Genomic DNA, 24,585 nt, shown 5'->3' with positions numbered 1-24,585 from the left:
TCAGGCTGAGCTCAGATGCCGTGCTGCAATCTGGCCCAGAGTCACCAGTGTTTGCCGGGTTAAGGCGTTTGAGAATAGCCGGCTTTGTGCGGATGTGAAAACAGCATTTGGTGGTGGTAACAAATGCACTCTTCGCTGGTGCTGAGCTTTAGCTGCCTGAGCTCCTCGTTATGGGTAACTCATTGCTGCTCGTGGGAGTTGTGTACATGAATCAGAGAGAAGGACAAACCCTTAAGGTTTGAAAGCTGAAGCAGTTCCAAGATCCAGGAATGACACACTTGAAGAGCACTCAGAGAGAGAAACAGCAATTGAATGGCTTAGCAGAGAACCTCAATTCGGAAACCTCGCGCTCTTTTATTGAAATATATTTTTATAATATGCTTTTTGCTTTTCAATGTATTATTAAACTTCCTTAAAGATTAACACAATCTGTTGTCAAATTTTTCTCATGTGGCCTGATTGCTTTGCAAAATACTGTATCCTACATATGGCCATCTGTCAAAACAGCAGTGACAAAATGAATTAATCTGAATTGCAGATGTGTTAATGAATCCCTTTGAAGGGCTTAAGCATTTAATTAAAAGTAAAGCAGAACAAGATAGAGAATTTTTAAAGCTTTTAAAATATTCGAAGTTATCATTAATATTTGAATTTTATTTTCAGGCACACAATTTGTTTGGGAGGATTTTTCTCTCCCCAAATCTAATTAAAATAATACAAACAAGTCTTGACCCTAGCGTGTTCGTTCATCGGCAGTAACATAGAACTAAAAATATTTGTACAACAACACAAACATTAGATACTTTTCCCTTAAAATAGAAAATACTCTCCTAAAAATTGCAGCCAGCTTCTGATCAGACTGAGTTGAAAGATGACGTTTAGTAAAAGCCCTTTGGAAGGGTTATGTCCTTTTATTATATTAATAGTAGACAAACAGTTGCAGTGATACTCTGGGGCTCACAGATGTATCCATGCCCTTGGAGAATGTGTTGCTAAAAGGGACCGTGGTGCTCCCAGCACGTCTCGTGAGCTTGTTCATCTTGTCAAGAGCTCCTGCTGAAGCTGTCTTTCAAAAGCTTTCCATGCCACCACAAAGGCTTGGTTAAAGGAAAAAGAGAAAAAAAAAAAAAATTGAATTTTCCTGCAGCGGGATAGTTTATAAAATGGATTTATTGCAAATATGGAGCCTTATGAGATCTGTGGCTAAATTGCAGGACTTTTCAACTCTGAAACTCTGCAACAGCTTCAGTGAGACTGTCCACTCCTAATTTCAGACTTGTCCTCATATACTTTGCTGAATCTGGGCCTTAAACATTTCGTGCTTTGCCAAGCTATGAGTCACTGAAAGTGCTGCTGCCTGAAATGAGCCAGTGACTATAGCAAACTCACACTGATCATTCTTGAATCCATCTTATGTTGAAACTGATGTCACATTAGGCAGATTTTTATTTTATATAACATGTTAAAGTTGGCATAGTAAAGTTTGATTAATATGATCTGTAATTAAGCACTATGTTCATTGTTCATCACCATGTATTTAGAATTTCTTTAACATAGGCAAAGATATTTCCATTTGGAAAACTAACTCATGTTATGATGTTGAAAGGTTTTTTGTAGAAAAGTACATTTGTATTCTCACAAAAATTTTTCATCTAAGGACAAAAAAGTTTTTAAAATATACCTGCATGCATGTGCATAAATGTGTAAATTCATATGTGTGTGTATTTTATATCCACATGTGCACAGACATGTGCAGAGAGATGTGAAACTTAGTATGTCATAATCCATAGTAGATATAACCTAAACAAATTGTGCATGCAAGCCTAACATGACCCTTAAAGTCACAATTAATTAAATGAACTAACAAGAAAGCAGATACATTAAGCTTTGCAAAATTGTAAAATTAATATTACAGCTATGTCACCTTCACCTGCAACTGGACTGAGCAAGGGTGAGAGAGAGAGAGAAATCAATTCCACGAGTTTTGGAGAATGTAAGACTGCTGAGAATGTATCTGTGTCTTGTGATGTCTTGTTCTGGTGTCATTGCTGCTCTGTGGTGGGGGGATCTGCATCACCAGGGGAGTCTGGCAGGGCTGGCAGGGCCATATGCCAGGTTTAGCCACCCAGGGGCAAAGCCTGGCTTTGCTGTCCTGGCTGGAGGGTGTAGGCGTCTGGGGGCGGGTGTGTCGTGTTCCTGTTTCCTTCATGAGTTTGCCCATGTGTCTCATCAACAGGACTGCATCACCCACCTCTCCTGCCATTCCCAGAACTCCTCTTACCACTTTGGCACTGCTCTCCAAATGGTCTGGTTTCATTTGGGATGAGCACACTGCTGTTAAATTTTACCCATTTGGGCTACGTACATGTTTTATCAGAGTCAGACATGCTTGAGATCAGTCAAGGTGCAAGATTGCAGTGAATGACTCCTAAAGGCCATTTTTCATTCATTTTCAACAAAGTTTCAGCAGCACCATGCTCCCTTTGAGTAAGGAAAGTGGCTCCTCTGAAGTCCAACTGAATAATGGGAGAACCTAAAATAATTCTCCAGTATTGAACCACAGAGGGTCTCACCTCTGAAGCTTGGGGGTGGATGGGTGTTCTGGGCTGTGCCAGTGAATCACTGCCCTGCAGAGCTGCTGCAAGAAGTGGTAAAAGGAGCTTTCATTCTGTGTAAAGGTCTGTTGTCTGTATGTCTGTTGTATCTGTGTTCCACCTCGCTGAAATCCTCACTGTGGGAGAAGCACTGTATGAAAGCACTGGCTTCTTTTGGGAGCACACCTGTCTTTTTTGGTTGCTTTGGTCTGACATGGCTGGTGCTGTTCCCTCCAGCAGTGTTAATTGTGTAGCTGGGACCCAACCCAGGGCCATACGGCACCGCTCAGTGAGACTGGAGGGGTGACAAATGGGAAGGTGTTGAGAGACACCGAGGACACGGGCCCACGCCTGAGCTCTCTACAGAAGCCGCTTTACCTCTGACAGATCCAGCACACACTATTAATTGTTTGGGGCCAGCCTTTGCCAAAACAGCCTGCAAAGGGCTGAGAGACACTCCTGACTGTGTCTGCTTGTCACGCTCCCCTTGCTGAAGGCAGTGACAAACAGCAATTAATTCATTGTCTGGATTCTGTTGTGCTGCATGTCTGTGCGTGGCGAGCTGCCTTCAGCCAGAGGAGATGAGCCACACAGGCACCCAGCGTGTTCATCACCCCAGTGCTCTGTAATTGTGTCTAGACAAAAATCAGCCTCTAATTCAGTGAGGGCACGGGTGTTAAGCGTAGCTTATAATTGCAGGTAATTAAAATGTAAAAATATTATCTGTAAAGCTAGCTTAAATGAAAGTGTCGAAGCAGACGTCTGTACCTTACCATTCACCTCCTATTCGTTTAATTTTTAGTATTCCCAGTCCTTCAATGCATGTCATATTTTAACTCATTGAAGAGAGACCTTCAGAGGTAACCAAAAGTCTTAACACTGACAAGCACCAGAGTAGACCCAAATTTTTGCACAATAAGCACAGACAGTGTAAAATCCAATTAGGGCCCAATCTGACATCCACTGATGCCAGTGGAAAACAACCTGTTCACAGATACAGAAAACTAGATGATGTTTCATTGAACGTGCTGCATCTGGTGTCTGAGTAGGCACTTACTTAAATTGGATTCCTGAGCTATATACTTGGGTTTCTTTGCTGAAGTTATAGGCAGCTGACTGGTAAAGCAACAGCTTTTTATTATCATTAATTATAAATTTTGGGAGGGGATCATTACAAAATTAGTCAATGTTATAGATACTATCCAATAAATATTAAATGAACCTGAAGTTGTCTTCTGATATGATATAATGTTAGCAATTAGTCTTGCATTTTTAAAAAAGGGATGAAAGCAAGCATGAGTAAGTTAATATAAAACATTGCTGTTCAACAGCGCTTCAAGGTTAGTACTTCACTGTATGTAATATTCATTGTAAAAACCTTGCTGGTGTTCCATACTAATGAGTAGGTGAGGTTGGGCTTTTTTATGTTTCCAGCTGGTTTTATCTCTTCAGTGCTTTTGCAGAGCCTGCACATGAGCCAGTGAGGAGAGCTGCGTTGTTTTGAGTGGAGCCTGTCTGATTTACACCACCTGGGGATCTGTCCCATAGTTATTTAAAGCAGAGTTGGTAGACAGGTAGAAAACTATGCTTGGGAAAGTTAATTAAACAGTAGAAGTCATAACAACTGGCTCTTCTGTCTCCCGTGAAAGAGGAGGCAGCTGTATTGTTTCTGGCAGAATAATTCTCTGCTGTACACATTTATTTATTGATGGCTTGGAAGAGGCTCTTGCAATGGGTAATGATGCTAATATTGACAGAAGGAAATATTATAGTGATAAATAAAGGGCAAGTCACAATTAGATACCTAGAAAGTAGAAACCACTGCCTAACTTTTAATAGTGATTTAAATAATGATCCTTTAGTATTTAAAACTATAAATGTTGATAGTTATATCTCTGTTTTTATGTAAAAATGAGTTGGTCTTATTTAAAGGTTAAAATTGCATAGCATATCCTTTTATATACATCTGAGTAGTCCTGATTTGGGTAAAAAGGTGTGGTATTTTGATTAAAAATGATAGTTTTTCTTCTTTCCCTTCAGTTCCAGATTATCAAGAGCAGGATATCTTTCTATGGAGAAAGGAAACAGGGTTTGGATTTAGGATTCTAGGTGGAAATGAGCCTGGAGAACCTGTAAGTATCATGTTTTGGTTTGTGACATCTTTCAGAAACACAGCAATAGAATGTGCAGATGTGCAGAACTATTTTAGCATCACTACTAAAATAGTTAGTGGACTATATATATCCTCATCTCCCCACCCTCCCTCCGAATTAACTCCACTACTCCATAGCTGAAATGGGTTTGGTTTTTCCTTCTACTTTAATGGTAAACCAAATGAAAACATAGGTCCTTGGACACTGAGGGCAGGATGTCCTGGTCATGTTTGCGAGTATTTTGATCTTAGGATGCCAGGTTCTCAGATCTCAGAATGCTCAGTTCTCTCCTTGAATTCAGTTAATCTCTTTACCATAAATCCAGTGCCTGTGGGAGGTGTCATCCTTTCCTGTGCTGCACAGGTCACAGCTAGATGGTGGCAGCATGAATTTCCATGTTTTCCCCTGCCAAAATTATTTTGCTCATTTATGGGAAGAGAGACCATGAATTTGTCTCATGCTAGAGTAACTCCACAGAACTCACTGAAGATAAACCAAGACTGAGTTGGTGGACAAGTGTGTGGTGCAGAGCTTGTAAACCCTGCAGGCAACTGAAAGGGTAACTCAATCTCAGCTTCCCTGACAAGACCCTCAGTGCTTTTAACCATCTTCTGTCTGGTCACTGTCTCGTTGAACACATTTCCCAAGGCTGTCTGTCCTTAGAGCGAGTGGACTGCCTAAAGAAACAAGATATCAATTTATTACAATTCCACAATGTGCTGTAGTCACATAGAGCCACTTTCACAGGAGCAACTTTCCTGACCAGCAGACATTTGTCAACGATTCCTTGTCCCTACTAGATCAGGTCTGAGTGCCCCTTGCTTCCAGCTGGCTGTTGAGCTGGTTCTCATTTATCTCTCTCCTCCTGTGCTAATTCCTCAGATTTACATCGGTCACATTGTACCGCTGGGTGCTGCTGACGCCGACGGCCGCCTGCGATCGGGTGATGAACTGATCTGTGTGGATGGGACGCCTGTGGTGGGGAAATCACACCAGCTTGTGGTCCAGCTTATGCAACAGGCGGCCAAACAAGGTCATGTCAATCTGACCGTCAGGCGCAAAGTGGTTTACACAGGTAGGCTGCAGTATCACCCTGCAGGGGTAGGTTTTCTTGCCAGGATCCCATCTGTTCTGCAAATGGTCTAAGGGAAAAAAAAAAACTTCTTCTAGTGCTGGGAAAACTCAAGGGATGTACTGTTGTTTTTCCTCTTTTGCCTGTTTTTAGTCTTTTTTGTTCCTGATCAAATAAGTTTCAAGTATTTTTTTCCCAGTCAAGGCTTTCTTAGTTGGCTTTCCCAGTCTTCATAAGGGTGCTGATAAAATGGGGAACTGTTCAGTTGCAATATTTAATTTTTAGTTCAATTTATGCAGCAAACATACAGTATGGCTGACTGCTTGTATTTTCTGTATACTTCCCAAAATTAATGTGTGCTTAAACAGGGAGTGAGGGAGAAGATGATGAAGAGTCCACAGAAGGGGGATGGAAGGGCAGAGAAGCCAGTGAGGGCTCTGGTGTGTGGTGGCTGCTGTCCCAGGCTCAGGGAAGCTTCAACATGTAGTCAAATGACCTCAGGATGGGAAACTCTAAACGTTGGTTCTGGTGGGCCAGGGTGTGTGTCACAGAATCATAGAATGGCTTGGGCTGAAAGGGACCTTAAAGATCAACCATTTTCAACCTTTCTGCCATGGGGAGAGACACCTTCCACTAGACCAGGCTGCACAGATCTAGAGAGTTCTCTGTATGCTGAGTTATGCTGGGCATTGTGCACACACTGCACAAGTGTAGGATCTAAATGAACGAAAAAGAAGGTGGCAGAAAGACAAAGATGCAAAGAGAAGTGACATTGCCTGGTACCATTTTGGCACCCAGATAAGTGATTGAAAAATGTCATGATAGCAGAGAATATGAAGACACAAGCATGAGCTTTCTAAATAACATGTGGCCTTATGTTTAATATTGGAGAGTAACTTTTGAGTGCTGCCTGTCCCTTTGAGTACCTTTAGGAACTGAGGTGTGGGATTTGCTTTAACTCTGTCAAAAAAAGAGGATATTATATAGCTTTTCAAGTGTTGGCATCATCAGATAAAATAGGCAGTGATGTGGTTTGATCTTAGAGAGAATCAAAATAACATTCAGGTTGGAAATTAGGTCCTCGGTAGAAGTTAGGACTAGAAGAGTACCTCTAAAATAGCTCTGTGTTCTTACCCAGGCCTGAGCTCCTTCTGCACAATAATAAATAAACGTTCACTTCTCATTTCTTTCCTTCTTCCCAGTGTGGATTAAATGCCAGGTTATGGCTCTCCTCTGACAGCCTCTCTTTAGTTCCTGACCAAGGTCTGGTGTGAGAGAAGCTTTAGAAGAGCATTGGGAGGAAGGGGAAGGGCAGCTGAATTTTGGTATTGTTTTTGTGTGTAGATTTTCTATGCAGTTTTACAGCCTCCAGGCTGGAAATTACCATGAAAGATTTAGATGCATGAGATCTCTCTTGATATTTCATTCAGAGGCATGTTACTGCAGATCGAGCTATTTCTGAATCATTGCAAATGTGGACACTTACTCTAGGATAAATTATTCAGAATCCCTTCCTTCCCCTTATATTTGCAAGCTTTTAAATTTCAGCATAACTTTGTAGAGAAGGCTGTTCCTGAATTTTGGTCCCTTGTTCCTTCTGTCATCTGTATGCCAGTAGAAAAAGATAGTTCACCTAAATGAGTACTCTCTGTCCTGAGATTCATTTAGGGGGAATTTGATGCTCCTGTATTCTTAATATGAAGAATGCTATGTATTTAGTACATTCTTTTGAGTATGTAAGTGCAGACAGGACTTCTATCCAAGGATATTTTAAAGTCTTTTTTTTTTTTTTTGCATCATGATTTTACAGGTTTAGATTTTGTTTGCCATCCATTTTCTTGGTGATGCTTTTAAGATCTTCAACTTAATTTTGATCCACTAAATTGGAGAAGTGACCTGATTAGCAGAGGCAGCCATTCAGCAAGGACAAGTGCAATATGCTGCACAAATGGACTGCAGAGAACAGGCTGAGTAACAAGAAGTGGAAGCTGTTGTGGGCCACGAGCTTTGTGTTGAGGTTGGTTCAGGTGAAGAAAAAGACTGTGCAGGGCTGTAGGCAGGGGGGAACTCTCCTGATTTCCCAGCAGATGATGGCTTAGTGCAATATGGTCCAGCACTTCAAGAAAGACATAGTTGAGTTGGAGAGAGCCCAACTGGAGGGAGTCCAGAAGACCAGGGAAAATAAGGAGAGCTCTACAAAACATGGTCTGAAAGGAAATATTGAACAAATTTGGATTCTTTAGCTTAAAGCAGAGGAGGTATTAAACTCCCCGAGATTATAAGAGGCTGCTGCGAAGAGGAAGGGAATAATATGTTCTCCATATGCCTGTTAGATAGCACTAGAAATAATAGCCTTATGTAGCAGCAGGGAAGATTTAAGTCAGATATCACAACCAATAGATTGCCTGGGGAGATATTTAACAGCTGATTAGACAAACATCTGTCAGGACTGATATTAGGTATAGTTGGCCCTCACTTGAGCAGAGTCTAGACTAAGCAATTTTTTTGAGATTTCTTCAAGTCTTGTGGCAGCTGATTAGATTTAAACTAATACTCCTTCCAACTTCAGTTGCTGTTAAACACTTGTTTATTATTAATGTTAACAATATTTAATATCTGTACCAGACTGTACAGATCATAGTTGCTGGTTCTTCAGTCCAGAAGTGTATGGTTCACAAGTTGTTTTGCTCATGTAGAGAGATTATTATTATTACTAAAGATCCCATTAATCAAAGGCAGTCAGTGCACTAATTGATAGCTTTCAGTTTAAAACTACACAAAAGATGTTGTTGGGAGATATTATTGCCTGTCCTTGTGGCTTGTGCATATTTATGTACATATGGTATAACTGAAGTGGGGATGCAATAGCTAGAGGAGACACCTTTGAACTGATGTAATACAGGTTTAAAATGCTCCAGAGCATCCAAGCACACAGCACTGCAGTGGTTTAAGCAGGCTGCAGTTAGACAGTGGCTGAATATATCCTTGGATAGAAGTCCTGTCTGCACACAGCTGAGGGTGAGTGTGTGCAGGCAGTGCCGCCACTGAGCAGAGCTGTTGGTGGTGACATCTGAAAGCATGGCCATGGTATAACAGACCAAAGCAGGTGATTTTCTTCCACCCTTCTCTCAGCAGACAGCTGTTTCCAAGCACTAAATGGCGCAGCCTGCTTGAAGTCTTTTTTTCTCGCGTCCCCAGTTCCCAAGGCAGAGAATGAAGTCCCATCCCCGGCCTCCTCCCACCACAGCAGCAACCAGCCGGCCTCGCTGACGGAGGAGAAGCGAACGCCGCAGGGCAGCCAGAACTCGCTCAACACAGTCAGCTCGGGCAGCGGCAGCACCAGCGGCATCGGCAGCGGCGGCGGCGGGGGCAGCGGGGTGGTCAGCACCGTGGTGCAGCCCTACGACGTGGAAATCCGCCGCGGAGAGAACGAGGGCTTCGGCTTCGTCATCGTCTCGTCGGTGAGCAGGCCCGAGGCAGGGACGACGTTCGGTGAGTCCTGCGCGTTTTTCATTGCACCTCAAGCGAGACGCCAGGCTTGCAGCCCAAGGAGGCGAGTGGGGATCTGTTTAATTAAAAGTCACGAGCGTGCCCCAATTTATGTAATTAATAGTTCAGTCAGAGGCGAAGACTTGGTAGGTGTTTGCCTCCTGGGTTTTGTTTGTCACTGAGTTGAGAAAAGCGAAATAAGAAATCCCAACCTGAAGAGCTAAAGTGCCACCAATGGCAGCTCCTGATGCTCACTTTGTGGGAGAGCCTCTCTGGGGTTTGGTCTCAGAGGAGCAGCTGGCAATCCTCCCAGTGATGCCGTTTGCCCATGCAGAAATGTAGCAGGTGGAATGAAATATGTCTTGTGATGGTGGAATAAAGCCAGTTGATTTAAAAGCAGTAATGCTTAAACTGATTAACTCCTCTTTGGCAATCAGGGTTATTCTGATCATCATTATGTTGTGAGCATGCTGGAAAGTTTTAATTAATAGTGCTTGCTGGTGAGACATAAAATGGGGAATACTGTTAAAGAACAGGATTTTTTTTTATCCATTTCACCTCTTCCCAAATGCATTTCTTCAGAGTAGGAAGAAATTAAGTTTAAGCTATGTCACATGTAATATCCTGACCTAATAGAGGTGGTCCTGGTTTCTGTCTGAAGACAGTCTTTCTGCTAGGCAGACACCCATTTCCAGGGGTTGCTGCAGAGATGTACATAAGCTGGTTTTGCAAATATGCCCAGAACAGTCTGTTCTCAAGCAGAAGTGTCATTACAAGGAGGAAGCCAGTCAGAGATGCTATTTCCTTCCCTTTCCATCTCCTCCAAAATGAGGCCGGATGCAGCATCCACTTGTACTTTGTAAAGGAAGGTGTTCCCTTAGTCTGTGGTACGTGATAGGGGTGGAAGGAAAGGAAGGGCAGAGCACTTCCTTGGCCATCTTCACAGCAGTGCTGTGGTCTGCAGAGAAAACATTTTGCAGGCTCCCTGTGCAGCTTGAGTGCTCCTGGGGCACACAGGTGCAGGAAGTGGCTTTTCCCTCATTCTCCTAGACTTTATTTTTGACATTTCTTGCCATTGCCCATCAGTGGCACCCCTAGTAATACATCGAGGGAGCACCACCTCCTTTGCTGGTGTTGATGTGGAACAGGCCATTTCTAGCAGAGCTGTGGGTAGTCTGGCAGCAGATATTTCAAGGGGGAAACGTGTGGTATAAAACTAGTGTGTTGAGTTCTGTCAGTTCTCAGGTTCTAGGCTCTCTCACACTCTCCTTGGTGCTGGAAACTGCTCTTCCAAGATAGGTGTTTTGGTGCACTACACAGTGGTGTAATGTAAAACAGATTAAACTGAACACAGTCTAGAACGGAGGGCGTGCTTTTATCTTCTGAACAGATTTGCAGATGTATGTAAATAACTTTTTACTGTATGAAGACTATGCTGTAACTCTTCTCTGCAGAGAAACCTTGACCTGAGGTTGTAAAAAGTTGTGTTTGCTTTAGCCAAAAATACTTGCTAACTGGAAGTTTTCTGTGCAGGGGCTCCCAAGGAGATCTGTTGATCTGTGACTGTTTTTCCTTTAATTTTTTCAAGTATATTCAGTTTTTTCCTAACACTCCGCATGAGATGTGTTCCCTCTGCTGTCTGGTGCTTGCTCTGGACCTGCTTTGTAGTTTATTTCTTTTATGGGTAGCATTTAGAGATGGGCCAAACTGGTTCTAAAACCCACCTTGGTCACTTTGGTGTGGGCTCTATCGTCTGTGTTAGTGGACTGGATAGAGTAGAAACTCATATCCTCAAAACAGCCTGCAAACTGGATGAGGTTTTGTATTACCAGAAAGAGAAACTTTCTAACATCATGGCAAAATAAAAAAAAAAAAAAGAAGGAAATCTCCCTAATGTTTGTAATTAATATTAACACTTTCTGCCAGTTTTCATTGCATCTTTCCAGCCTCACATATCCTTGTCTTAGCCTTTTCTTCTTTATGGTCTTTCTAGTGTTGTCATGTGTGTGTATATCTCTAAAACTACTAATCAAATGGAGACTGCAGCAGAGATGGGAAAGTGCATCTTGAGGGTGAATGTATTGTGGATGCAAAGTGTGAGATGACCACTGTGTGTACCCCATGGCTTTAACCATGTGCTGTGTGCCCCAAGGCCTCTTGCCCACGTAAAGGAGCTGTAAGAAAGCTCACTGGATTTATCTGAGTGATGTTGTGCATCCCCTGTGTCCCAATTCTGCATGTTGTGGACAGCCCAGTGTTTTTGAAACAAAACAACTGCATGGAGCAGGAGGAGAATTTTGTCTCCAGAACACATTCATCCTAAAGTGCTCTCGCTCTGTGTGTCAGACATCCCAATGGTTTTGTGTGTGGTTTTAGAGGTATTTGAATGAGGAGAACCTTATTCCTTCTTTGTTCTCACCTGGTGCCATCTAAGATCATAAAAGAGGAAGGGTTAGTAGAGGCTGAGGAGGCACCAAACAGGTTTCCTTTGTCAGTCTTGGCCCATCTGTAGTGGTCCTGTGCCTTCCCTGGTAGTACCTTTATTCACAATGGAAGAAAAACGTTTCATGTTGCTTCCCCATGCAGCGCTGATAGAGTGGGTCTGTGTGGTAGAAAGGGAGCCACACTCCCTCTTAGGCCTAGAATGATTTTATCTTTCTAAATTGAGAAAGAACAAAACATTGGCAGAAGCTTGAACAGCAGTTGGCTTAGGGAAGGACTAGAGAGGCTGACATTGATGTAATCTTGGAGGAGAAAAGTTGAGCTTTCTACAAACAGTTTCAATCTTTTTCTTCAAAAACAAAATCAGATTTGGGTTATAATGGAGCTGCTGAGTGCAGTTGTAGTCAATAAAAATTGCACCATTTATTAGCAGAAATCCACTTGGGGGGATTTTTGAGGGATTAACAAAACACCTTTTTGTGGAAGAAGTTAAGTGTTGTGCACTCAACTAGTTGATTGCCAATGTTTTGAACACTGGCAGCAAAGCTATCCTATAATAACTTTTGCTTGATGCATTAATTAATTAACCCTTAACCTTCTCTTTCCCTTTTCAACCCTTTTTTTCCTTTTCCCCTTCACCATATTCCCACATACGTAAACAATAAAAAAAAAAAAAAACCAAACCAAAACCAAACCAAAACAAAAACAACCCCCAAACCAATACAAAAGCGGGAAATGCATGTGTGGCCATGCCTCACAAAATAGGTCGGATAATTGAAGGGAGCCCCGCAGACCGCTGTGGAAAGCTGAAAGTAGGGGACCGGATCTTGGCCGTCAATGGGTGCTCCATCACCAACAAGTCGCATTCAGACATCGTCAACCTCATTAAGGAAGCGGGAAACACCGTCACCCTGCGCATCATTCCAGGAGATGGTAAAGTATCTGATTGCTGCTGTCTTACCTGACCCCCTTCTTGGTTCTGTTCCCTGGGCTTTTTCTGTCACTTGGAGCTGCCAAGCCGTGGAGGACTCGATTTCCGCTCCCACTCTGGGAGTTAGCAGTGAGGGAGGTTGTGAGTCTCCCATAGCTTTATTGTTTGATTCTTTTTGTAGACATGGTTGGTTTTTAACAGGGAGGTGCTAATTCAATATAAAAAAATAAAAATAAAACAAATAATATTGCATTCCATGTATTAAAATGATTCCATGTATTAAAATGATCTTCCATAAATTTGATGGATCTCTCAATACACTTGGGTTTGATTCTTAGCTTAATAATGCAGCTTTAGAATATTTGGGAATCACTTGTTAGTATGTGGGATTCCTGAAGCTTTGTATAGACACAAGCAGGCTATAAAGAGATCACAGAAAAAGATAAACACTTTGACATGTTTTAAGCTGTTTTAAAAGCAGATTTGCTTTTATTCTGGGTAAGTTGCTTTGAGAGCAAGCTCAGTACATTTTAAACGACTGTTTAAATGGTGATGATTCTGAAGCTGTATTTTAAGTTACCCTAGACAGGATCTCGCTGTTTTAGATGAGAGGGGATGTGCAGGTTCCCTAATAATAAGTTGACACTTTGTGCTGATTTCAGGTCACTGAAGTATTTAATAAAAATAAGCATCAGTTCCATTAAACTAATCCCTAGCTTGATCCCTAGATAGGAACTGATCAGAAACCTGGTAAAGTATCTGCAGCAGAACTAAAATTGCTGTTCTAAATTCTAAGTATTTTCTTTGTTTATTGTTCTTCTCTGCCATGCATGAGTTCAAAGTAAGAGCTTGTTGGGCAGAAACCTTTCCACATTGCTCCCCACAGACCAGGATGAGAAATGATCTGGTTATAAATTATTTCTGTTTAGGGTGATCTGTTTTGCACAAAAGCTTTATTTTCCTACTGTCTAGTGGGTACCAGGTCAAATGGTATATAATCCTCTGCTGCTTGGAGCAAATAGGGTATTCATGAATAATAAAATGGCTGTGAATCAAGCTAACATCTGAGCTGGCCTGTGCATGCCTATTTTGGAAGATAAACTGGGAGAAGAATTGTTCATTACCTGTATTTCAGTATCTGATAAAAAGGAAGGTGAACTTTTAAATAAATAAAGGGCTTATTTTCTGAAAAAGCAAAATCATCTGAGAAATAAACAACTTCTGAATGATTTAAGAATTTTTTAAGAATATAACCTCCTGACATAAATGCTGAGCCAGTCTTGCTCATGCAATTATGTGTCCCAAATATCATGTAAATTGCTTAGGTTGGGAAAACATGTACCTGTGATTGACATCACGTATTCCTGGAGAAGATGGAAAGCTGGTCTTTAGGGAAGGAATCAACTCTGCTTTCATAGCAATTCAGGCTTTAAGTCTTTTTATTTTCTGTCACTTTGAAATTCCAAGTCAGATTGCCATCTTTGCATAGTATTACCTGCATTTATTTTCCAAAAGACAGTAAGACCCAACACTCTCAAAATCTCTGAGGGGTTTGCTCTAAAACCCCATGAGATACAAGAAATTGGTCTCAGTGTTGTTTTCTTTTTGATGTCTTTGTATGCTCTTCTTGATTTGTTGTTTTCTTACGTTTCTTTCTGAGTGTTTTTTGGCAAATATAAATGGTCTGTGTGCTTCAGGGAGGGGGGAGCATAAATCAGAAGCCACTCATCACATAAACATGAAACAGAGGTGCATCACAAGACTCACAATAAACTCACACTGCTAATCTCTTCTAACATTATTAAAAACACCAAGAGTTTTTGCTTTGTAATAAGTCTTGCACAAGTTAATTTTCACAGACGACTGCAGGATTGTATTTGCAATGAAATGATGATGCTTTACCACACTTCCAGCAGATTCAAGGATACAGAATGCTGGAAGTGGACAAGCTTAGATTAGGCATGCAATTGGTGACTGAGAGTTTTAGGGCAGAACAGGGCAAGGAATCAATGAAATATGTAGGGTTTAGAACAGGCAATTATAACTGTACTAAAGATAATTTTTGCTGTATTCTGTTCCAGTTTTGCATGGTGGCTGGCATGCATCCTGAAGCAATGTCTAAAACACTGGCAAAATTATGCACAACTCCTGACTCATGGGAGAGGGTGGGCTAAAGATAGATGCAGTACAGTGGTGTGAAGATACATCTGTACCAAAGATGTGTTGTTGCTCTGCTTGGTATTATTAGTGTGACCTACTAAAGGCTAGGAATCTTGCATTCTCTTTGAAGCCCATCTTCATCTGATCTCCAAATATTTGTGGAGGATTTCAGAGGCTTTTGTTCTGGATGAATATAGAACACTTAACCATGTTTGGGGTCTTTCTTATGTAGAAGACAGATTTTAACATCAAGGCATCTTTACAAAATAAACAGAATTATTTCTTAACCCCCAACAGTGTAACTACACATAGGGGCATCTCTTCTTACACAAGCCAGCTGTCAGTGGCACATCACCACAAGGGTGTGGTTGGGTCATGCCTACACTGAGAGATGCAGGCAGACCCAGGAGCCTCTCTTGCTTTCTGAGCCACTGGACACAAGCCAGCTCTGGTCTGGAAGATGCTTCAGCTCCATATGCTGAGGGTTTGGGCATGTTAACTTGAGCACAGCACTGCAGGCTAAGGAGCTGTGCCCTTGTTGCACCCATCTGTCTAAGTGGTTCTTTTTCTCTGTCCCTTTTCCTGAATTTCCCTTGACATGCAAATAGCTACAGAAAGGAAAAAGCTTCCCCTTATCTAGACTTCTCCAGAGTTAATATAAATCCATGAAGTAAATTAAACTCCTAGGACCAAGTAAGCCCATGACCACCACATCTTAATTCAAGCAAAAACCCTCCCATTGCTGCAATTTTGTATTACAGCTGAACTCTGTTTAATAATAACAGATTTCTCCATAGCCAGTAAAATGAATTAGTGGATGCCTGTAATTTGAGAGGCAAACAAGAAGGCCTTGTAATTTTATGTTGGAGACCCAGATTTTTCCATCCAGTTTTTGTCACTGTTGTCATAGTGGCTGTGTATTGAGTTTAGATTTTGGTCTTGAGAGGTGGATCATGGTCAGTATTTTGTAGTTACTTGGAATCTGTGGTTCTCTCCTGGATACAGTGGTTATAGACACAAAGAGGGGGTCTCCTGGGCACAGAGCTGTTCTGCAAAGGAGCAGGTGCCTGCCACTGCAGGGAATGCCATGTCTGATGAGTGGCTGTTTCTGCTGACTCTGCCCATCATTCTCCAAGTGCAACCAACATAAGTGTTTAACATTTGTGTGATTAAGCACCCTCAAGGTGTACATGGAGTTACCACCGAGACTTCCTCTAGAGTCAAACTCCCACGGGAGAGGAAGGGTGTTTTCAGAAACTGCTGGCTTCTGGAGCAATTCAGCATTTGAAACTCTTAAGTACTAGTATCAGTTCAGGATTGGTACAATGTATAGTTCTGGAAAACATGTTGAGTTCAATATGGAAGAGATCCGTCTCTGTGTTGCTAATATTTGGCTAATGGCATTGACATGTCCTTAATTTTAGGTAGAATTTTAAGTGAGTTTGGGGTTAACTCACCTGCTGAAGTCTCTGATGCAGCTCCAGAACGACAAGGGGAATATTTTACCATGCCATTCTGGGAGGGACATCTGCATAGTCACTTTTCAATTGCTCCCATCTCAGTTGTGGGAAGCAGGAGACAGGACCTGTCCTTGGAGCTCCTCCTTCCATGCCTTAAGAAATCTGCAATTTGCAAGGGTGATGCTGGGCTGAGAGCCTTTTACCATGGCAGAAATTAAGCTTAGAAGTTACTCCTGCTCCCTGTATTTTCTCAGTGCACCATTTTGTAAGTGCTACCCAGAGTTATTGATCCATTTGGTACAGGTGGTTTCATGTTCCTGCTTTCAGTGCTGAGGCAGTAGTGGGTTGTGTTTCAAAGAAGGATTTCATTAAGTTTGGGGTTTAGCCACATTCAATATCATCTTGGGAGGTATTGGATAAGAGCCTAATTCTACTGGAGATTGCAGTTTCTGATGGAGGAAGGACTGATAAATTTACAATCCCTGGAATAGTTGTTATAGCTACTATAAAATTAATCCACCAAACCTACAATATTTAGAGACTTAATTGATTGGAATTCATATGTTCAGACAATAGACAAAACATACAAGTGGGTCTTCATGAATGTGTCTAATGATCAGGGGGATTTCCAATCCAGATTTCCCAATTCAATTCAATTAATTTTTTTAAAAATTTTCCAGTTGAGTGTACAGTTTCATATACATACTTAAAATATTAATTTGGGGAATTAAGAAATTTGATCCCATCTCCAGTTCTATAAAAATAATGTAATGATGCTTTTGAGTGAAATGCTTTTCAAAACTCTTTTTTTCTTTCAGTGAATAGTCAGTGATGTTCCCTCATAATAAAAACAAAATCTATTTTGCAGAATCCTCCAATGCTACTTTATTGACCAATGCAGAAAAAATTGCTACAATCACAACCACACATACTCCTCAGCAAATACCACAGGAGACCAGGTCAGATTGTTTTCCTTAAGGAGGGCATCTTGACATGCTCTCTCTTCAATTCAGCTACTTCTGCATCACTTTCACATGCCATGAGCTGTATTTTTCCTTTTTCCCTTTTACTCATTACAGCAGGAGCAACACCAAACCAAAGCAGGAATCCCAGTATGATTTCAAACCACCCCAAGCAGCACAGGTAAGAAGTACCTCTCTAATTGTTTTGCTTACTACAGACTGTTGTTTCCAATCTGCTTGAGGGCTGTGTTTAAATATTTCCCTTGAAAATTCCTCCTGAGAAGCTGCTCTCCCTCAGTCTGCTGAAAAGAAAGAAGAATTTGCTGATTAGTTTCTTAATATGTGTTGCTGTTGTTTCAGCTGAGAAACATTTCCAACACATTCTCATCGAGACTTTGAGGGAGTAAAATTAAAGAAAAAAAGAGTTGACATTTTTAGGGCAGTAATAATTTATGTGTTTGTTTATTGAATTGTCTATTTTGAGGGGCCTCTCCAGAAGGTATTGTTGTGTGCAAATGATAAATTCAGAGAATAAAAAAGAGGAAAACTTAATAAGGGGTGATAGCTGGAGTGTTCCAGCTTGCAGAGACGGCATCTTATTAGAGAGATTATCTATCTCACTGTTAGCTTTCCTTGCCACTGGCCATCCCAGAAGTAACATCTTCCATTAGGGACTTCGAAACATCTCCACAGTAGCATTTGACAAAAACAATGCAAAGGCTTCTGAGCTTCTTACAGAGGAATAAATGATGTGGTAACAGCACAGAAAACTGGCACAGGTTCACCCCAGGTGCCATCAGACATTGCACTAAAGCTGGCACTGGAAGGGAGGTTGTCCTTGCCTTCCCTGGTTGGTAGAACCTTTAACCACCTTCCCAAAATGTCCCTTCCTGCCCTGGGCACGGGAGGTGCTGTGTAACAGGGGTGCCCAAAAAAGCACGGCAGGACATGGCCAAGCCCACTCATTCCAACAGCCCTTCACCAACCACCAGAACTCCAAACTGCAGAGTTGGGTCTGAGGAAGCAGCAAATCCTGGTCTACATGTGAAAATTCAACTGGTTTTCGCATTTCTAATTATCACTAACAAAACATTGGTTGAACAATTCCAACATGAGAGCAGAGCAGTATTTGACTTCCTGTTTGACTGGGAATTTGTTGTCTTCTCTCCAGCAGGACCAAGACTTTTACACTGTTGAGCTAGAAAGAGGAGCCAAAGGGTTTGGCTTCAGCCTGCGAGGTGGTCGGGAGTACAACATGGATCTGTATGTGCTGCGGCTCGCTGAGGATGGGCCCGCTGAGCGATGTGGGAAAATGAGGGTAGGCACAAACCAGCTTTAAAAACACCTTTCTTTGCAATAAGCTGACTTCCCTGCCTCTCCCTTCTGCTGTGCCAGCTAAAAGGGAAATCAAATGTGAACTGAAAGTGGTTCCTATTTACTTCTGGTGATGGCATCTCTTGTAATTCTTGGTACACGGTCTATAGCAGTGTGTGTTCTGTGGAAGACTTCACCCCTTTCTTCCAGCACTGCTTTCCAAACTCCAGTACATGATCTGTTGTTTAAAGCCCAAGGGGCTTTCACATGTAGCAGGGAAAATGGAACAGCCACAGTCTTTGCCTGCTAGTGAGCAGACAGGGGACAGAACATGTCTATGGCCCACGGGTTACAAAATCATAATGTAGGTTCTGATTAAGATTGTTAACTTCACATATCAGCTAAACGACAAATATTATAACAAGGGCATATGTTATAAAATGCCTACTGAAAAAATCATTTGACAGGTTTTATGTACTCCTAGGACCTCTGTTAGAGATGCATTATAACTTCCCTGCATACGTCATTGTCTCTAGATATATAATGTGAAGGGCATTTTCAGGAGTCTTGTGCTAGGGGTAGATCTGTGGGTCCAGAATTTTTGCTGATGAAAATATAATGCAAAATCAGTGCTGCCCTAAGAAAGTCAGGGCTTTGACAAGCTCTGCCAAGCCTTGTTTTCTTCTGCTGATAAATGATTATATTTACAGAATCAGCTTTGCTGATTCATAGTAGGTGTCTATATCCAAGTTAGAAACAGACCTGAAAAAGCTCCACGAACATCCCGGTTGGAGCAGACTGTAAAACAAGCAATCACTTTGACTGAAGACTTTACAAATAATCAAAATTAAATAAAATAGCAGAAATTCTAACACTGCACTTAATATTGAGAAGCACAGTAATTGCAGTGTGATTTTGCAGAACAGCAGTGAAATATTTTGGTACCTCAAGCTTTCTCCATCATCTTCATGTCTCCCAGACTCCTGTACACTGGGCACTGTGGATGGTCACTGGAAGGAGCTGGACATGTTTAGCTTCACCTGATGCATAGCTGTTCCAGCTTTGCTATGGCCACTGTCTTGTGGTGTGCTGGTAGGGACCCTTGTGAGGTCTTGTTTCTAATCATAGTCTCTTTTTTACATTGGCAGATCGGTGATGAAATCTTAGAGATCAATGGAGAAACTACCAAGAACATGAAGCACGCCCGGGCCATCGAACTGATTAAAAATGGTGGCCGCAAGGTCCGCCTGTTTCTGAAACGTGGAGATGGCTCTGTCCCAGAATATGGTGGGTCAAACTATGAAAACATTCCTTTCTTCCCTGGCATCACTCCATGAATATTTGTCTCAAGATCTGAAGCGGGAATTCTTTTTTATTTTCCTTTCTCACCAGTGTCTTACCAACCTTTGCAACATATAATTGCCTCGCTTGTGCTGAATTTTCTACACATTTCATCCTTTGCTTGCTTCCATGGACTTGGGGCGCAGTGTAAGGCAAGAACACCATAGCAGTATTTTTTTGGTGATCAGAGAGGAAAGCAAAACAAAACAAACCTTACTGTCTTGTCCAGCCAAAAAAGGAATGTCATTGAACTGTGCCAAACTGTTTCTCAGCGGCTGAATAGTTGTTTCACATAGATCTCTTCTTCTAATCAATGCAAAAACTGGGATCCCAAGTTGCTATTCTGAAGCAGTGATTTATTTTTTTTTTTGGTTAGGTTTTTCTCTTAGTTCCTGTCTGTATCCATAGACATGAATGCCGAGATGGCTTATGAGATTTTTGCCTTTCCTTAATATTTATGTAAATATTTATAAAGTTATTTGAGAAAAAGAAGGGGAAAAAAAGCTTTACTGCAAAAATATATTGATTTGGCCTCCTGAGCCCTTTTCTTCCCCCTTAAACAGTCTGCTGGTTTCAACTAGTTAATTTGTAAGGTCTGAAAAGGTGAGGAGGTTATGAAAAGGTGCTCTCATGTCTGTCTTGGGGGAAACAGTCAGTCCTTGTTTCTTACTAAGAATTGCATTAGATTTCCTTTTCTTCCCCTGGAGGTTGGATTGCTGGGTGGCTTAACTTAGCACACTATTTAATAATATAATTATGTCTTATTTATTTGAGATAATTGTCAAATATTGTGCCCTCGATGGAGGGCTACTCCCAACCAAAGGTCTTTGAGGTTTCTATAGAAACTGATGATTGAAGGGATGTCCTTTATACTTTCCTCCCCGTATTTGGGTTATTTCTGTGTCAGTAAGTTCTGTGTTTATCATTCTCTCCATGCCCTAATACCAGAAACAAAACCCTTCTGCACAATTTATGAGCTAGATTTTCTTTTCATTTGCTGTACTATGTTTAAGAGTTTCTGCTCAGTCTGCTCATTATTTAACTTAAAATGACCAATTCAGAGTATAACCAACAAACAATTGAAGTGTTTTAACGATATGGAAGGGAAGTTGTGGGTTTACACTTCTGTAATATAAATAGCACACCAGAAGGTTCAATGATGGCACTGAAATTCTGTAATGTTCTTTCTACTTTTGTCTTTTCCTATACTCCTTTGGATGTACAGTACTGTATCATATGCTAGACTGCATAAATACCCTGTAAATTAAGTGCTTCACTTCTCAAAGCATATGTCTGTTGCACTGAGGATGGAAATCCATCACCAATTTTCTTTTGGCTAATGCTAACCACTAAACGTTCGTTCTCCAAGCAAGGATTTAATATACAGGGGTTGCACTACTGTAAAGAATATCCTTGTAACATTTGGGACTCCTTTCTCTCTTTGTTCTGTTCGCTGCAGTCGCAAATGGTTCCTCTAATAATGTTAAGTTCCAATATTTTTCTGACTTGATTGGAACGTGCTTCTCTATGAGGCTGTATATTTTTGTAATGAGTTTTGTACTTATTTTTAATGTTGTGGTCTCTGGTGGACTTTATTTTTCGTTGTTGTTTGATTGTTAATGTTTTTTCTATGACATTCTGTGTCGCTGTTCCAGCTGTCTTTTAGAATGGATGCTCTCGTTGTCTGGGTTATTGAATCACCTCTTAGATGTCTCTTTATGTCACAATAATAACAACTGCTGTCTTTGCAGCCTTATATTTGGGTGAAGCCTAGACAATCTGACTGGAAAAATAAACTTTCTTTATTCTAAGATAAAATATGTAGATTTTTCTTTCTTTCATCTTTATTATAGGGAATCTAAATTTTCTACTTTTCTCTTTCTCTTTCTCTTACTTTTCTTGGTGCTGGGCTCTTCCTTCCTCAGCGATGATACCTCCTAATATCGCTGCATGTATGAGAAATGACAAGCTCGGGGAGTCTTGCTTCTACCTTATGGGCCATAATCAAACTACGGTTTGTAGCTAAAATCAATATTAGGTGTTTTTGTGCTGTGGCCTAATTCCCTCACATTGCTTTTCTGCTTCGCTATATTCTATATGTACAGCAATTCATCCCGAACACCCTGCGTCCCCCAAATTGTAAGTACACACTCCACAGGACATGTTTGAACCTCGCTTGTACCTTGTGTGATAGGCAGGTTGCCACAAGCCACGTGCTTACAGCCACAGGAAAGCAGCGTGGTCCCGTCCCCAGCTGTGGCCTGAAAGTGCTAATAGAGCCAAGCTGCCCACGTGTGAGTTACAACGTGGGTTTCACTTGGAATTCACAAAAATCACAGCCCATGGACACACCTACCCTCCCAAGCTCGGGAGTGGCAATGCCATCAAATGGGAGAGACTTGGCATGATGGCAGGAGGAATGTAGAAGGTTTGGCTTGGTGGGAGGGAAGGAAAAAAGGACAAAAAGAGGGGAAAAAAATCTGCCTATCCCCACTAGTGTTTGTGAGGGTTTCCAGTCGTTGCTATCAGGGCATTCCACCTCGAGGTGGGTGTTGGGGTGCAGGCATAAGGAAGTGGCTAATGCCAGCCAAGCTGCCACGAAGGAGTTACTTTAAGAAAGAAAACAATAAGCAAATAAAAGCAGCATTTGCATTAAGGCAGAGCAGCTACTTTAATGTATTTCATGTTTGTAATGAATCATTCATAAACATCCGTTACAAATGACGGGAGTAATTGTAGCTTAGCTGCAGTGCAGGGCTGGGGTTTAGTTTGGATGTTCTTTTTCTACTTCTGCTTTGCAGTTTGTCTTGCAGAGGCAGCTCAGCTGTATTTTACCTCAAATAGTACATGAAAAATAATGAACTGGAGATTAGATTTGAGTCAAAGCCATCCTACATATTACAGTATCTTTCCATTGCTTTGATATGAAAAAATCATAACTACTGTCATCGTTGTTTGAATCATTGTGGCAAAACCAAAATCTACCCTAGGACTTTACATAACACGGTAGAACTAAGTGAGATTAAGCTATGCCTTAAATGAAATGGAAATGGCATGATTATGGTCTAATTCTCACACCTTCAAAATGTTATTTTACAAGGTGGAAACTTAATAATCAATTCTATTTTCTCTACATTTTCTGCTATTTGAACCGAGGCCTCCCACACCTGGAAGGCAGTTCTTTATAATGTCTTAAAAGACAAAAATTGTTTCCTAAAGGCCCTCTTTATTGGAAGCTATTAAAAAAAAAGCAGACAACAACCTGAACTACAATGGTTTTTTATTCCACTGGAAAGAATGTAGTGTAACCGAAACATTATGAATTGGGCCTGGGGAAAAATGTAAAGTGCCCCGTGCCCAGAAGAGCATAAAGATGAGATCAGCTTGGACCAAAACATGGCTAACGATCAGAGCAGCACCAGTACTAACCTGTAACTCTCGTTGTCCACAGTTAAATTAACAAAAGCTTCGGTTAGCCTTCCTGACTGCTTTAACAGTTGTTTGTTTTTGTCACTAATGAAGTCTGGAGAGTGCTAAGTGGTGTCACAGCACCGCGGAAGGCATCAATACCAAACCCTTTGCTGTTATTTTCTTTCAGACCCCAGCAGTGACAGGAACAGTCCCGCCACAGGTTCACAAAATGTATCGGAAATGAAACCCGCGCCATCCGACCGACGGCAGCACCCATCATCGGAGTCCAGTTATCCACCAGACCTTCACAAATCATCACAACATGGGGACAAGCGGACTTACGTTAGAGACCTAAAAGGCAGCAGAGAGTTTAGCAGACATCCCAATGAACACCACACTTGGAATGGGACTTCTAAAACCAACGACCACGTGCCAGGCAGGAGGATGGAGAGGTCGCCGGAGAGGAGGCACCAAAGGCAGCCAGAGAGGGCTGTGGTGAACGGGCAGAAGAGGAGGTCTCCCGAAAAGCGCAGGGAAGGGACAAGGAGCGCTGACAACACTTTGGAGAGGCGGGAGCGACTGGAGAGGAGGAGAGAGCTCTCTCCTGAGAGGCGCAGGGAGCGGTCGCCCGGCCGGCGGCGGCGGTCGCTGGAGAGGCTGACGGAGCCCAGGAGGTCCCCGGAGCGGAGAAGAGAGAGCTCCCTCGACCGACGGGCCAAGTCGTCCGACCGGCGGAGGGAGAGGTCCCCCGACAGACGGCTCAGGGAGGAACGAGCCGGCCAGCGGGAGAGGGAAGACCCCGGCTGGAAGCACGAGGCGAGCCGCAGGCACCTGCCCGAGCAGCGCAGGCGGCCCTACAAGGAGTGCAGCACCGACCTCAGCATCTGAGGGGCTCCCCGGGGTCCCTGTCACCTTCCCCACACCAAGGGAGCGGAGGAGAGAGTGAAACCACCTGGCTTTCGCAGGCGACGAGACATCCGCCACCTGCTGATCCTACAAACCGTTTATGCAGATGAAATCTTATAACAAAAAAAAAAAAAAAAGCGTTGTGCCTGATGTATAATATTAAAGAAAGTATTTTTCAGTGTATTCTTTTTTTTTTAATTACTTGCCAAATGTTGGTCCTAAAGGATTATAAAATTTTGTTTCTACATTCTTTGTAGATTTCTTAAAAATAATTCCTTTATTGGGCTACTTTCCCCCCTCCCCAATATAGAAAGTGGGGGTAGCCAGTAATATAATATAGGCAAAGGATT

General features: G+C 41.9%; 1 protein-coding gene across 23 annotated transcripts in view; it reads left to right on the top strand.

Annotated features, from left to right (window-relative positions):
• The window catches only part of MAGI1 (membrane associated guanylate kinase, WW and PDZ domain containing 1), a 336,388-nt gene that overhangs the window by 309,996 nt on the left and 1,807 nt on the right, over positions 1–24,585 (top strand). For 7 of the 23 annotated variants that reach the window (XM_015640889.3, XM_015640894.3, XM_015640890.3 and 4 more), the window contains 10 exons: positions 1,916–1,993; positions 4,635–4,726; positions 5,630–5,822; positions 9,018–9,311; positions 12,480–12,683; positions 17,170–17,260; positions 17,381–17,444; positions 18,435–18,581; positions 19,726–19,864; positions 23,517–24,585. The exon at positions 23,517–24,585 is cut by the window's right edge and continues 1,807 nt beyond it. In XM_015640889.3, the coding sequence (XP_015496375.1) occupies positions 1,916–1,993; positions 4,635–4,726; positions 5,630–5,822; positions 9,018–9,311; positions 12,480–12,683; positions 17,170–17,260; positions 17,381–17,444; positions 18,435–18,581; positions 19,726–19,864; positions 23,517–24,217 (2,003 nt within the window). In that variant the 3' untranslated portion in view covers positions 24,218–24,585. Of the gene's footprint in view, positions 1–1,915; positions 1,994–4,634; positions 4,727–5,629; positions 5,823–9,017; positions 9,312–12,479; positions 12,684–17,169; positions 17,261–17,380; positions 17,445–18,434; positions 18,582–19,725; positions 21,781–21,843; positions 21,933–23,516 lie in introns of those variants that run through there. The other 16 variants (XM_015640906.3, XM_015640891.3, XM_015640904.3 and 13 more) reach the window with 11 other exon arrangements.

The sequence above is a fragment of the Parus major genome, chromosome 12 (genome assembly GCF_001522545.3).
Source record: "Parus major isolate Abel chromosome 12, Parus_major1.1, whole genome shotgun sequence".
Lineage (NCBI taxonomy): Eukaryota > Metazoa > Chordata > Aves > Passeriformes > Paridae > Parus > Parus major.
This window is presented reverse-complemented; position numbering and strand designations above follow the sequence as displayed.